We start from the raw sequence: 15,602 nt of genomic DNA on the forward strand, positions 1-15,602 counted from the left end.
TCACGCGTGCACTAACGCCGTCTCGCCCCCGCGCACCTCTCCCAGCTGCGGATCACGGGTCCCGCCTACTGAGGGTCCCGGTACGCAAACCTGCGCGCCTCACGAGGCATCTTGGGAAATGTAGTACCGCCTGCGCCGTCCTCCTTCTGCCGCACAGTTAATAGCGTTCGGGCGCGGGCTGTTTACTGGTGAGTCCGTGTTTGTCTTGCCCTGGAGGGGGCCGCGCGGAAGGGTAGCGACTCGCCCTGGCGAAGCAGAAGAACCGATGGGCTGGAACGGGCGGAGGGTTGACTGAGGCTCGGGCTCTGGGAGGAGCTAGTCGCCCCTCGGTTTCCACGACCACGCCTGGTGGGTACGCTGTGTGCCTGCTGCTGCCTTCAGCTCCGCTGGTGTCCCGGTTGCACTGCTTCAGCACCATCGGTATTGTTTCTTTCATTCTCTTCTGTACTCAGGTGTCATCGCTGGCTTTGGATTCTGCGGGTGGTAAGGGAATTCGCTCAAAGTCAACGTGGGGAAGCGAAGCGCTCCTTGCCCTGCGGGAACGCCGCGTCTTAGGGAGGGCTGGGGGTTAGGTTTGGTGTCAGCAGGGGAGGGCTTCTGAGCGTAGCCTAGGACACTGTCCCGGGCCAAGTGGCCCGATCGACCTCTTAAGGCTAAGGACGCCAAGTGCTGTTGTAGACGACATTGATGGCCTTGTTCTACAGGCCCAGTGCCATTGGCGCTGCCAGAAACTGGCATTTCGGGCAAAATGAATGAACAAATATGTAAGATTAATGTTAATGGTCAAGGGGATCAGATAAAATACATGTATGTTGGGTTTTTTCCCTTGAAAGAGACTTCTGAGGAATTTTCTTTAGGATGTGTCAAGCAGTTTGGTGATGTATGCTGTTTTCTGTGCAAAACTCACAGGGATTTATTAGATAGATAATGTTATACCACAGGCTCACCACCCAACTGTAGTGTGGCTTTTAAGAAACTGAAGGAAGATAACCATAACTTAACAGTTTTTTTATTTATGCTGAAAATAAAGATAGCATTTTACTCTTTCTTTGTACCATTCAGCCGAGTTACACCAATAAGATTCTATAACATTCAAAAGTAATTTGGAGCCAGACAGCGATGCACACTTGTAATCCCAGCACTCTGGGAGGCTGAAAAAAAGGATAGTAATTTTGAGTCCCACCCTGGGCAATTTAGCGAGATCCTGTCTCAAAATAAAAAATGAGAGTATAGCTCAGTGTAAAAGCTCTGGGTTCAATCCTCAGACTGGTATAAAAGTAAAAAAAAAAAAAAAAAAAATTAGACGGCATAGTGTTTTTCTTTACTCAGGAAGACAGTTTTTCCCTTGAAAGTTTATACAGTCGGCATTCAAAACCTTTGGTCTCAAAATCTCCAGTACATAGTTAACCTGAGACTCAATCTTTTTAAACGTGTTGGTTAAGTTAGGCTTTGTAGTTCTTACAGAGACAGTTTTGGACACCTGTATTTTTCTACTTTTAAAAATATTTTTATCTCAATTTTAAATTTGTCAGCAAAAGTTCACAGTGATCACACTAAGTAATTTTATGGTGATTTAAAAATCATTGCTCTTCTTTGTGTGAGACAAGGTCTCACTGTACATTTCAGACTGGCCTTGAACCCCCTACAGAACCCAGGCTGTCCTCCAACTCACAGTGATCCTCCTGCCTCAGTGTCCCAACTGCTAGGGTTACAGGCGTTTGCCACCATGCCCAGGATATCATTGCTTTTGTTTTTTTGTTGTTGTTGTTTTTTTTTTTTTAAGGAGAAAAAGGAAAAAAACAGAAAAAGGGTACAAGTAATACAAAATTTAAAAAATAAAAAGCAAGAAATCACTAGTTAATAGATTACATATTCTCATCTTAGAAATAGTTGTTCAAGTTACAAAATTGAAGCATATAAAGTGGACTTTCAGACAGTGAGAGTGCAAACAGTTTTGTTCAATAATCCAAAAAACACTCAGTAATATGGTTATCTATCTTATACACTTAAACATATATGCAGTTATAACCTTTAGAGAACTTTCTTTTCTTTTCTTTTGTACAATGACAATTACAAATTTTGGGTTTTATTACTCCCACAGTTCTTATTACTTTTTTTGAAGAGAGTAAAACCAAATGTGACATATCAGAACAGAGTCAGTCAAATCAAAAGGATGGACATAAGAGATAATGTAAAAACAAAATACTAGGTGATCAACAATGGTTACCATACTGCCTCTTGCTATTTTAAGAAGAATTGTCAGTTATAATAAAATTGAACTAAATAGTAAAGAATAAAGCCAAAGCATTGGAGACATTACAGGATTTTAAAAGAAAATAATAGTCAACTGGAATGGGCGTCATAATGATTCTTATTGTCTTCACAGTTATGCCTATACTTTTGAATTTGGTACTATCAAGCAAAGCAGAATAGAGGAAAATCAGTCAAAACAAGATGGTGAGGGCAATACAGGATTTCAAATCAAGTTAATAGGAAATCAAAGTAGGTTACTATAATGTATCCTGCTATTTTTTATTTATTTTTCCCTTAATTAAAAAAAGAAAAAGAAAAAAGTAAATAATTTTTAAAAAGGGGATTGAGATAAAAGAGGGCATAACAACAGAACAGCGCAGGTCAAAACAAAACCATTTAAGCAAAATAGTGTTTCACCACAAGATATCCTGACATAAAAATAGTTACCATAGTGTCTCTTTCCTTGAAATCTTTGAGTATAACTTCGTATACTATAGCACCAAACATATTAAGACACTATAAAACCATTCAAAAGAATGACATTATTACAGGGTATTTAGAACCAATTAACAGAAAATGAACAATGGTTTCTATAGAAAATCCTTGTCTATAAAAGTTTTTGCTTATATTATATATAATAAAATCCAATAAGATACAACCTTTTAAGACCAATGGAGACAGAAGAATACAAGTTTGATGGGACTTCAAAACAAGATGATACTAAATGAGCACTAGCTATTATGATGTCTTGTTTTCTCCAAAATAGCTGTTCCTACCTTCCAATCTTCTCTGCCTCATTTCTGTTGAGCTCTTTTTCTGTCGTTTGTTGTCAGTTTGTCTTCTTCATTTTGTTTTCTGCTCCATTCATTGTGGCCTCTCTGCCACTATTTCCAGAATCTTGGTATTTTCCTTTTTTAGACTATCCCTGTAGAGTTGAATTAGTGGTTACAAATTCCCCTAGTTCCTCTTTATCCTGGGAGCACCTTGTTTTTCCATCAATTTCTAGGGACAGTTGTGCAGGATATATCAATCTTGGCTGGAGGTTATTATCTTTCAAAGCTTGAATTATTTCCCCCCACGCTCTTCATGATTTGATGGTTTGTGCTGAGAAGTCTGCTGTAATTTTGATGGGTGTTCCCTTATAAGTGATCTGTTTCTGGTCTCTGATGGCTTTTAATATTCTGTTCTTATATTGGATTTCTGGAATTTTGATTATTATATGCCTGGGTGTAGCTCTGTTTGGGTTGTAAGTGGCTGGAGTCCTGTATGCCTCATACATCTGAGTTTCTTTACCATTTGCTAAATTAGGGAATTCTCTTGGATTATTTCTGTGAATAGCTTTTGTAGTCCATTTGTTTGTGTCCCCACTTCTTCTTTTATGTTCTTAATTCTTAAGTTATAGATCCTCTTATCATCTTAGCTTTTGTATTGTTGCTGTTTGTTTTTTTGTTATTTTTAAGAAGTTTTTCATTTCATGCTCCCATATTACAAATCTGCCCTCCAGTTCAGATAATCTATCCTTAATTTCTTTCAAGCTGTTATGCCAGTTTTCTATAGAGTTTTTAGTTTCCTGGTAATCTCTTTGAATCTGCTTCATGTATTCTATGTTTTCTCTATCTTCTCCATGAAACAATTCTCCCCTTTTTTTTCTGTTCTTCATTCCACCATCTGTTTATTCTTGGGCGGTACTTAGCATTTCTCTAACTATTCTGCTTATGTCTTGCTTCAGGTCATTAATAACTTAATTCCTGAACTCGTCTATGAGGCTCTGGAGATAGCGCTTTATGTCTATTGGTGCCATGTCTGCTATTGCATGTTTCTCAGGATTGGGGGCCGAGGACCCTTTCTTGTTGCTTCCTCTTCCCATATTCTTTGTTCCTTATATATAAGCATATATAGAAGGCCCAGCTTCCTTCCTGTTGGCCACAGTCTGTTTGAATTGCGCCGGCTAGGTGTTCCCGCCCACCACAGCACACCAGGGAGACCCAGACCTGGGCAGTCTATGCTGGGCCCCTCCAGGTCAACCTACCGAAGGCTTCACCGCTAGGGTGCACCTCCAGGCGCTGGGACCTGGGTTGGGCTAGCCTATTAAATCTCAGCCACGGGGTCTCGCAGGCCAGGCACTTCCCACCAGTCCCACTTGAGAGGGGGATATGTGACTGAAGTCATGGCAGCATCTAGTTCCGGGTAGTCTGCCCAGTCCGAGTATGTCCTCTGCTGAAGCCTCCTTCTCTATCGAAGGGTCCCAATCCGCTCACTCACCGCGGGTCAATGCAGGGCACCCAGCCAGTCCTGCTCCCAACTCCATTCAATGCTTCCCACTCTCCGAGCTTTCATGCCTCTCTCCCCGCTGTCAAATCTTTGCTTTTGTAATAGTATTTTAAATCACTGCTAAAGTTATACTTATTTTTTTCTTTTTTAAACCCCATACTCATCCATTCACACATTTTTTTCTTTTTAGTCCTGCAAGATGCCTAATGAGACTAGTCTCCAAAAATGCAGATTTGGGTGGTTTATCTTTTTTCTTTACTTTGCTGTTTTTTAAAATTTCTTGATTATGTAATTTGCTCATTTCCCATCTAGTTTCCAAGAAATGTGTACATATTTTTTAAAAAGTCAAAAATACTATTGTTACAAAGCTCTAAATAACAATAAGAAACCTCTTTTTCTCTTGACAGCAGTGGCTGCCACTTTTAAATATTTGAGCACTTCTGACTTTTGATTGCCTTTGATATTTTTTATTCATCCATTTAAGACATTATTTTTAAACTTATTATGTTCATTGAAAATTTTTGCTTCCTTCCCACATTAATGAATCACAATACAGTTATATTACATTTCTCTCTCAAATTTTGGTTACATTGGGGCCAGGATTTTAGCTCAGCGGTGTAAGTGCCTGCTTGGCAAACACAAGATCATGAGTTTGATGAATTTGATCCCCAGTACAAAAAAAAAATTTCTGGTTACATTGTTCTCATTGTGATAACTATGTAGTCTTTATTGCTGAGCCAGAATCAGTTTCTTATATAAATTTTACCTTTTTTAGGTAATTGTCTTGTATGATTTGGTTTTCCCTAAGTCTGTGTAAAATGCCCCTGAATCCTGTTTTCCTCTAAATCTAATCTGTCACGCAATGTATTTTTGTCTGATCCTGGACATCTACACTCTAGAGCAGGGATGTCAAATCTTTTAGAGGTGAGTCCCCAAACTGCAACCCAAAAGCGACTTATTTATTGCAGACTGCCAACACTGCAAGTAAACCTGAATATTGAGGTCTCAGTTTAGAAAAAACAACTCATACATTGTCTTTTGTCTCAAAAGAAAAAAACACACTGCCCACTGATCTAGACAAATAATCAGATATCCTGTAGGCAAACAGCACACCAGTATGCTGAGACATCCCTCTACCCTCATCAATTTCCTCTTCTCTGTTAGTGCTCCAATTTCCTGGAAACTTCCATTCCTTTTTGGAAGTTTTTAATTATACTACTTTCCTGGAAATGGGTCTATATGATTAATATATATTAAGATTGTATGTGATGATAAGTTATTTTGTCCTCGCATTTACATGGTATTGGCCATGTATAGAGGCTCCTGGTAAAAATATTGTCTGTTAGAACTTTGAAACACTGCAAAGCCAAGAAAGAAATGCAGCAATGTTAATGTGGAAGTTTTGTTTCATACCCCTTACTGATCCCTTGTATGTAACCTTTTTATCATTTCTTTAGGCTCATCAGCTTTTTTTGGCAAAATTTTATGGTGTTATGCTTTAGTTCCAGTCATGTTAAAACATTACCTACTTTAATAGATCAATCCTGAGATATTCTATCATTTCTAGGAATTTTTCTCTGTATCTATTTGAGTCTCTCTCTCCCGTTTTCTCTGTTTAGTCCTCCAAATAATCAGGATTTGGACCTTTGACACTTATTACATAATTGTCTTAATTGTATAAAATCTTGTATCTTTTCAAAAAGGTTTCCTTAATTTTAGCTTTGAATTCTTTTACGTTTTGGGGAGTCATGAGTGAAGGAAGAGTTATAGTTTTTAATTTCCTAAGACCGCCTATTTTAGTTAATAAATATACAAAAAACCCCAAATACATTCTTCTTGTGAGGGTAAAATATCCCTCTGATGGTTTTTAAATTTTATTATGAAAATTTCAAACACATACAAAATCAAGTATAATAACATTCTTATGTCATCACTATTTTGAAGCCAATGTCAGATATTTCTTATATTTCAGAATTTATCTCTGAATGATTAGGATTCCTTTAAAAATCCTAACCAGAATATTATATCCACAAAGTTAACTTTAAATTTTTCATCTCAGATGTATGGGCCATGTTCACATTGTCCTGTTTTCCTATATGTTTTTAAATTTATGTTCCATATAAGGTTCATACAATTTCAAGACTCTTATTCTAACGTTTCTCTTAGAGAAACTACCTCAGTATTGTCTCAATTTAGTTTTCTTTACTATAAGCACCTTTTAAGATGTTATTGTTGCCTTGCTTGAATTTTTCCGTTTCATTACATAAACAGAATTTTTCTGTTTCATTCCTCATTTAATGACCTACCTGTTAAATGACTGTTTGGACTTAATGATGAAGGTGTGCTGTTTGGACTTATAATCTGCTTCTCAGACTTACAGCCTATCTTTTTCTTGATATAATTCTGTACATCTTCTTGATAGAGCCACAATGTCCTTTTTTTTATACAGTATACCTTGACTAGACTTGAATTGTTATACATTACAGTACCACATGTAAGAGTTATGCAATTAAAACACAAAGACAAAACTGGAGTTTCCTTTGATCATTTCTTCATTCTGTATATACAGTTCCTCATTTGGTGACTAATTCATTTAACAGTCTAGTCTCAGGAACTGAACTTGGTTGTTAAATAAGGAATGTGTGTATTACTCTTTAACGCCTCCTGTTTTTTAGTTTTACATACTACTGCTTTCTTTGGAGTTCATTCTTCTTATTTTTTTAGAGCTGGGTGTGGTGGTGCACACCTGTAATCATAGCACTCAGGAGGCTGAGGCAGGAGGATTGTTGCAAGTTCAAGGCCGTCCTGAGCTACAAAGTGAGTTGAACTGAACTTCATAGTGAGACCCTGTCTCAAAAAGACAAAAAAGAAATAAAGAACATTCTTTTAGTAGTTCTTTTAGGAACTAGAACTGGTGGATTACATATAGGATTACAGATATGTACCTTAATCCCATCACTCAGGAGGCTGAGGTAGAATTGCCACAAGCTGAAAGCCAGGCCTAAGCTACAAGACCCTGTCTCAAAAAAAAGTTCCTTTAAGAACTGAGTGGTAAACACTCATATATGTCATTGTCTGTTATACTGGTCTTGCTTCACTCTGTAACATACTACTGAATTCTAGATTCATGTTTTTCCTTAATATTTTTAAGATTTCATTGTATATCTTCCAGTGTCTCATTTTATAGCTGAGAAGTTTGGTTAGTACAACCGATCTTCCTTTGAGGATAACTGCCTTTTTTACCTCTATTATCCTTGATATTGTAGAGTTCCCCTTCACAGTATCTCATAGATTTAAAATTATTCTCTATGAAATGTGGTATATATACTTTTAGATCAAGGATTTATGTATCTTGCTTTGAGCTAGAGGTAAAAACAATAATATCTAACATTTGTTTTCCTCTACCCACTTCTGGAATTCCTGCTAAACACACTTTGTTGTCTTTATCTGAAATGTGTGAATAATGTGTAGGTAGGATTTATATTTTTCACAATGCTATAATACCATTTATTGACTTAAAGAGCAGATGGGGGACAGTAGTAGGAATTGAATATGGGGGCATTTTGCCACTGAGTTATATTGCCAGTTCTTTTCTATTCTGAGATGGGGTCCTATAAGTTTGCCCAGATTGGCATCAAATTTATGATCCTCCTGCCTCAATCTCCTACATAGCTCAGGTATAGGTGTGTGCCTGATCTGGTCCTTGTTTTTCTTGGGGATACCTAATTTTTCTTTTTCTTTTCCTGCTTTAAAAAAAGTATGAGTATGAAAAAATACACCCCCATCATAAAATCATTCTGATTACTGAGTTTCTGCTGTAAACTGGGGGCTATTCTAAGTACCATAAATATATCAGTGAACAAATCAGACAAAAATTTATATGAATTCTGTCAAAGTGACATATATACTCAGATATATACTTCTAGGTTAAAAACATAAAATCTGTTTGTCAAAGATCTTTGTCTAAAATGCCAATTCTATAATTTAGTCCATTAAAATTGAGCTCCATTGAAGCCCAGAACTGACAGAAAAGCTTTGCATTTGACAGTTATTAGCTAAAAAAGTGAGACCTTAAATAACTGTTAGTGTAATACATTGTCTTGTCATGTGTTGATCTTTAACATTGCCATATATTGTCTTTGTATTCACAGTAAATGCTGTTACTTCTATTAAAGCCATTGTAAGAATTAGTCAACAAAGAATAATACCATTGTTAACATTGGTAAGATGTCGCTTTTAGGTTTTAGGTGGTATACCTTTTCATTGTGAAATACAGACTTTGGGAGGAATCGATGAGTTACATTCCTTAGAATCATCTGTCCTATTCATATATGGAAGATTATACAGGTAAACACAAAGCTGTAGAACAAATAAGTTTTCATGAAACCTTTGTGTTTAAAATAAATGAGACAGTGATATTTACCAAGAAAACTATTTTTTCCATTCCAGTTAACTAACAAAAGTAGTAAAATTTGTATGACATTTAGTTAAACAAATTTGGTTATTGTTCAGTGGTTCTTGCTGGCATTAACTTTTTTGAATAAGGCATGCTCCTTTCCTGCAGGGCTGAGAAATAATCTACATGAAAGGCCAGAACAGACGGATGGTAGTTCTAGAAGGGGGTCTTCCTACTGCATGTAGTATACCAATCCTGATAAAGATTTTGAGCTGGTTAGACTTTGTGGAGAGATGGGGGAAGGGTCCACAGATTTGTTTGTTCACCTTGCCCATAATGAGTCCCCATTTCCACTTCTTTTACTGGAATCTGTCTTGTTGGCTGGAAAAAGAATATGTGGTGAAATACAGCCATGCTCTGAATGGACCAAAGAAACATCCTGATCCCTGTACCTTGTTTTACAGGTTTATATTACTTTCAGACTCAAAAGATGGCAGTCACTGACCTATACTCCACATCAGCTCTACCTGTACAGGATTTTACCTGCTTCTGTATGAGAAAAATGGAGGAAGAAAGAATAGTTGCTGAACTGCTGACAATCTGGTTACAAGAACCAGTGACCATCAGGGATATAATTGTGGAATTCACCCCAGAGGAGTGGTTGATGCTGGACTCTGCTCAGAGAAATCTGTACAAAGATGTAATGTTTGAAAACTATAGAAATCTTACTGCAGTGGAGGATCAGTTGTGCACACTTTCTGTGAACTCCTTCTTAGATCAAGAAGAGATAAGTATGAAAAGAATTTCCCAAGCTCTCTGTCCAGACTGGATGATTGAATTTAAAACCAAAGAGTCAATTCCTACACATAATATCTCTGGGGAGAAATCATCCACTGGAGTAAAAATACGATTCATAATGAACAGCAGGTTCTCCACATTAAGAGAAAACTGGGAATGCCATAAGATACGAACGCAGCACAAAATCCCAAAGAGATGTTTCAGGCAAGTGACACATACACAAAAGAAAACAGCATCTGAGGAGAATGTCTCTAACTATCATGAATTACAGGAAAGCTCTAAACTTAGGTCAGAACTTACATTTTCACAGAGAGTTTCCACCAGTAAACATAAATGTAACTCAGCACTAAACAGTTACAAGAAAAATTCTATGAATGAAAAGACCTGTGAAAGTCATGAATATGATCATTCTCTATGGCATCGTGCAAGAACTTCAGCAACACAAAAACATGCATGCTGTCAATATGGTATGCCCTTCAAATACAATAGTATGCTTCCTATACATAATAATCTTCATGTAGTGGGAAGTTCCTGTAAATATGTTAAAAATAAGCCCTTTTTTCATCATTCATCTCTTAAGCAACGAGAGCAAATTCATACTGAAGACAAAGAGTATGAATGTAATCAATGTGGAAAAGCCTGCAGAAGGATCTCTAATTTTATTTTGCACAAAAAAAGTCATACGGGTGAGAAACAATATGAGTGTAAAGAATGTGGGAAAATATTCGGTGATTCCTCAACTTTAAGAAGACATGAAAGAACTCACACTGGAGAAAAACCCTATGAATGCAATCTGTGTGGAAAAGCTTTCAGTCAAAAAACAACTCTTAAAGCTCATATGAGAACTCACACTGGAGAGAAACCTTATCAGTGTAATCAGTGTGGAAAGTCCTTTGGCACGGGCTCTTACCTTATAGTGCACAAGCGAATACACACTGGAGAGAAACTCTATGACTGTAGTGACTGTGGAAAAGCCTTCAACACAAGCTCCCACCTTAAGGCTCATAAGAAAATACACACTAGAGAGAATCTTTTTGACTGCAGCAACTATGGGAGGGCTTTTAGTGGTCTCTCTTCCCTTAGAATGCACATCAGAACTCACACTGGAGAAAAGCCTTATGAATGTATGGAATGTAGGAAAGCTTTCCGCGTTTCCTCTTCCCTTAGGAGACATGTGAGAATTCACACTGGAGAGAAGCCCTATGAATGTATTCAATGTGGAAAGGCTTTCATTCAGAGCTCTTCACTTACTATACACAAGAGAATTCATAAAGGGCCAGAAACTGTATAAGTGCTATAAATGTAGAATTGACTTTTTCAATATCTTATAGGTACCTTCAAGTTTTTTTTTATTTCCACTTAAGGGTATTAATGGCCTTGAAAAACATTCATGTAGTTTTCTTCTATGGTAATTTATATTTAGTTCTGAGTACTGTCTTTTGTCATTTGATTCTGGCTATTATTGAATATGTGTGATAAGATTTTCAGTTGCCTTCTGATTAAGAATTTTGTTTGTTGCATTGTTTTCATGGCACCTAGCCTGGTACTATATTGGTACTGTATTTTCCTCAGAGTTTTGTTATATCCCAGTGAGGTGGATACTGTAACTAAGCTAACAACACTCAGCCTTCCTTACTAGTAAGTCCTGTTTTAGTTAAGTGTACTGATTTGCCTAGTTATAAAAGCTTTCTCAGATTCTTTGTTCACAAGGATGGCCATCTCCGTAACTCCTTACCAGTCAAAAATAGACTAATATCATTGGGAACTGAATTGTTTATTCTTTCTGCCTTTCACACAGTGCCTTTCTACCTTGTCCATTCTTCTCTCCCTTGGAATTTTCCAGTCTTGGAGCTGAAAGTTCCACCTTGGGACATAAAAAGGACAATCTTTGCCTAAGGATAATATACAAGAGATCCTAGTCCCCAAAGACACCTTTAAAGAGCTCTGTTAGCTTTCCACTGCTTGTTTCAAGATTTCTTTTTATGTGCAACAACAACAAAAGCTTACTGTTTTTACAGCACTACACAAGTACAGTCAATACTTAGACCTTAACTTTTAAAAACCATGGGAAAATGGAGTTAAGTGTGTTAAAGATACGCATTTGAAAAGGAACCTATAAACCGAGTTTAGGAGTGCTAACAGCATTTTTTTGCTTATGCGGGAGATGAAGATAGCTGGCATTACTGGAAACAGCTCATCAGAGAAGCAAGAAAGAAATCTCAGCGTTTTAGCACCAGAAATGCTGAAAGTTTTAGATAGAAGGGAAATTACTAACTTGAAAAAGTGGAGCTTGAGATTTCACCTCCTGGCCTTTCAGACACTGCCCAGAGATTGGCTCTAATATATAGTTTGAAACAAAATGTGGAAAAACGCATATGACAGGATAGTAGTTGTATGTTTAGTCATGTTAATTTTGTAGCACAGAGACATTAAACAGCTAAATAATACAGCTCTAGACTTGACGAAGTATCTAGAATAAAGGTGCATTTTAATGATCCTTGGGATAGACTAATAGCATTTGTGAAAGTGACTAAGATTGGCCAGGGGAAATGGAGTGAAGAGAGGGTATCTGCCATCGACCATGAGGAATATTTAAAAGAAAAGGAATAAACCACAGTAGACAATGGGGAAACCAGAGATAGGAGCAGTTCACCAAAGCAAGACAAATCAAATGAATGTGAAGTTAACTGTTTTCAGTGTTACATACGGGTCCAATTGGATGAAGTCTTAAAAAGTGAACCCAAATGGAGTATAAAGAAGGTAGAAAAATTTGAATATTCACTTAAAACAACTTTCATTTCTGAAACACTAGTTTGTCTTGGTGAAACTCTATTCCTCTTAAGAAAGAAACTACAACATTCTGGGAAGCTGAGACAGAAAGATCACAAGTTGGAGTACACCCTCAGTAGCAGCAGCTTAGCAAGACCCTGTCCCAGAAAGGGATATGGAGTAGATTCATTCCCTAGTACCACCAAAAAAAAAAAAAAAAGCTGTTTGAGGTGGAGGTAGTAGAGGCCACAACCCCACCGCTTTGTAACCTTAGTGAGACTTGGGTCTTACTGAGTCACTGAGTTGCCAGGCTGGGCCTTAAACTTCCAACTGTCCTGCCTTAGCCTCCCAGAGCTCTGAAATTACAGTGGTGCACTACACAGCCACCCTTTATACCTCTAGTCTCTCCCTACCTGAACCTGGCATATTCATCCTTATGCATTGTATCCTTTGCTGTAACCGCTTGTGTACCTTGGTTCTGTCAATTTTGGTGAGGTAGAAATTCACTGTTTTACTACTTATTTTGTGGCCCAAAGTGTTCTGTATTCAACAAACTTTATAGCTTTTATTTTATTTTGTTTCTCAGTAGAAGTTTAACTTAAGGGTATTTAAGTGATTGTTCAAGGCAGCAATCACTGAATCAGTATCTTATTTTCTCCAAGCACTGGAATCACCTCTCCCAGAGCAGGTGTTGCAGCAGTACCTATGGAAAGATAATGACCGTTCAGAGAACAGCAGCTCAGTGTTTGTTTGGTCTCACCCCTCACCCAACATACGGATTATTTTCAGCGTGGTCATTGTTCATGTCACTCTACTGTGTATTACATTAAAAAACAGGGGGCTGGGGATTTAGCTCAGCGGCATAAGCGCCTGCTTTGTAAGCAGGCAGTCGTGAGTTCGATCCCTGGTACCGATAAAAAGGAAAAAGGCAAAATAAAAAATAAAAAACAGATTGACCCAGAATAGGTGAGCAGCAGTGTCCTCCATTAAACTAGCAATATAAGTACAGATTAATGGAACGGCCCTCCTTTGTCTGCAGTTTTGCTTTCCATTATTTTAGTTACCCACATGAGCTGGAAATATTAAATGGAAAATTACAAAAATAAAGAACTCTTTAAGTTTTGTTTTTTGTTTTGTCTTGAGACAGGATCTCACTGTATAGTTCAGGCTACCTTTGAACTCAGCATGTAGCCCAGACTGGCCTCAAACTTAAGGTGACACTCCTGCCTCAGCCTCCAAAGTATTACGATTATGGGCATTGCCATCACACCTGGCTTTAAGTTTTGAATCAGTAATGATTCAACACTGTTCTGTGCAGCCTAATGAAGTCTGCAGCACCTACCCTGGGAAGTAAACCATCCTGTTGTGCATGATATCCATGCAGAGTATGCTGTCCATGTACTAATCAGCCTTCCCAGTCATCAAATCGTAACATTTAACCTAGAAAAACTTTCCTGAACATTTTTGAAACAATTCTTTATACAAGCCTGTATAATACCATTCACCTCAGTTTCACACTAGGAAATAATTGGAAATTCCTAAATTTCCAGTAACAGCTAATTGGTTTCTTATAAATGTTAATAAAATGCAGTCATTAGACAGTGATTGTATATGATTGACATCCGGAGACAGATGTTTTGGGCTCTGTTTTGCTTCCTTTTTATATTTATAATTTTAAAATGTTATAACATTTTACATTCACCTTAGGGGAGGGGTACATATACATGATATAGCTTCTTTTTTAATTCCCTTCACATTTACCTTTCTGGTTGTAAATTCCCTCCCCAATATACATTCTTGATGTCACTAATCTTAGCTCATGTTCATGACATATGCTTACATTCATCAAGGTTATCAGATTCCTGTACATAGCATCTCTTCTGGTTCCTCTGCTCCCTTCCTTAGCCCTCCTGTACCCTATTTGCAAGAGTTCTATCCCTTTGGTTTCTATTCATCCTTTATTGTGCTCTTCATACTCTGCCTTACTCAGATGAGACGTACTATATGGTATTTAGGTTTGTGTCTGATCAGCATATTTCCCAGGAACATGCAGTCTCCTACAGATGTCTCACGTCTGTCCTTTACAGCTAAGTAGTGTTCCATTATATATAGATAGCACACTTTCTTTATTCATTAGTCTAGTGATGGAGATACAGGCTGCTCCCAAAATTCAGAAATTATAAATTGGGGTGCTGTAAACACTAGTATGCATGTATTGCTATACTATGAGGTCTTTAGCACTTTGGGGAAGATACCTACCAACAGAAGAGAAATAGGTGGGTGTTTCTTTTTGGTTTTTTGTACTGAGATTTGAATTCATTCAACTATAGTAATAATCTACCTCAGTTCATATCTGAACCATTTGGTTCACAAACAGAAGTGTTCCATAAAATTTTGCTTCCTTCACAAACTTAGGGGATAAACAACTGTGACCATCTTCCCCAGAATTGTGAAACAAATTGAGTTCATGAACCCAGACAGTACTGCCTTTTCAAAGGGACCTTAGCTTTTCCTCAACTGAGGAACTTTAGGGCTGTGAGCTGGCTTTACTCTGGAAATTGAGCCAAGGATGTGAACATTACTTACAGTGATTTTAGTTTCATTTCTGTCTCAAAGGTGTAGCTACCTATATATGATATAGGACTTTGGAAACACACACATCTATTTTATCTCTGGGACTACTGTGATTATTTATCTGTTGACACAGAAATACATGATTAAAACTTTTTAAAATCAGATTGTATTGGTACATTTTAGATATAATCATCACATTCATCAGAGTATATATGACTTTTTTTCCACCAAGCCCCTACCCACCTTTCATTCCCTCTTCCCCTTCGCATTTACAAGAGCTTACTTTTCCTGATTTCCTTCTCTTCTCATTTCTTTACTTCTTTATCCTTTCCCTCTCCATTGTTCCCCTTCCCATTTGAACATTTTCTTCCTATTTCACAATATTGATTATATATTTGGTCTTTAAACTGTTTTTCATACCAGAGAATATATGTCCAGTTTATTTCAGTTAAGAGTATTGACTCCAGGTGCATCTAATTCCCTAGAAATGTCTTAAGCAATATGCTTTATGGCAGAGTAGTACTCCACGGTATTAAAAAAA

At 37.4% G+C, this 15,602-nt stretch overlaps 1 protein-coding gene across 2 annotated transcripts; it reads left to right on the forward strand.

Moving 5' to 3' along the window:
* Positions 1-4: 4 nt before the first annotated feature.
* Znf891 (zinc finger protein 891) lies at positions 5-13,611 on the forward strand. 2 transcript variants are annotated; one of them, XM_013148543.3, is made up of 2 exons: positions 5-188; positions 9,385-13,611. In XM_013148543.3, exon 2 carries the CDS (start codon positions 9,411-9,413, stop codon positions 11,007-11,009), a length of 1,599 nt encoding a protein of 532 aa, XP_013003997.2. In that variant the 5' UTR covers positions 5-188; positions 9,385-9,410; the 3' UTR covers positions 11,010-13,611. The 2 variants fall into 2 exon arrangements, with proteins under 2 accessions (XP_013003997.2, XP_004999425.2); XM_004999368.4 differs by lacking the exon at positions 5-188 and adding an exon at positions 196-420.
* Positions 13,612-15,602: the final 1,991 nt, after the last annotated feature.

This window comes from Cavia porcellus, unplaced genomic scaffold (genome assembly GCF_034190915.1).
Source record: "Cavia porcellus strain 051 isolate PalLab524CR breed Dunkin Hartley unplaced genomic scaffold, mCavPor4.1 scaffold_16, whole genome shotgun sequence".
NCBI lineage: Eukaryota > Metazoa > Chordata > Mammalia > Rodentia > Caviidae > Cavia > Cavia porcellus.

Excerpts from the sequence above, each read along its gene's own strand:
- Znf891 (XM_013148543.3), top strand. The coding sequence starts at position 9,411 with ATGGCAGTCACTGACCTATACTCCACATCAGCTCTACCTGTACAGGAT.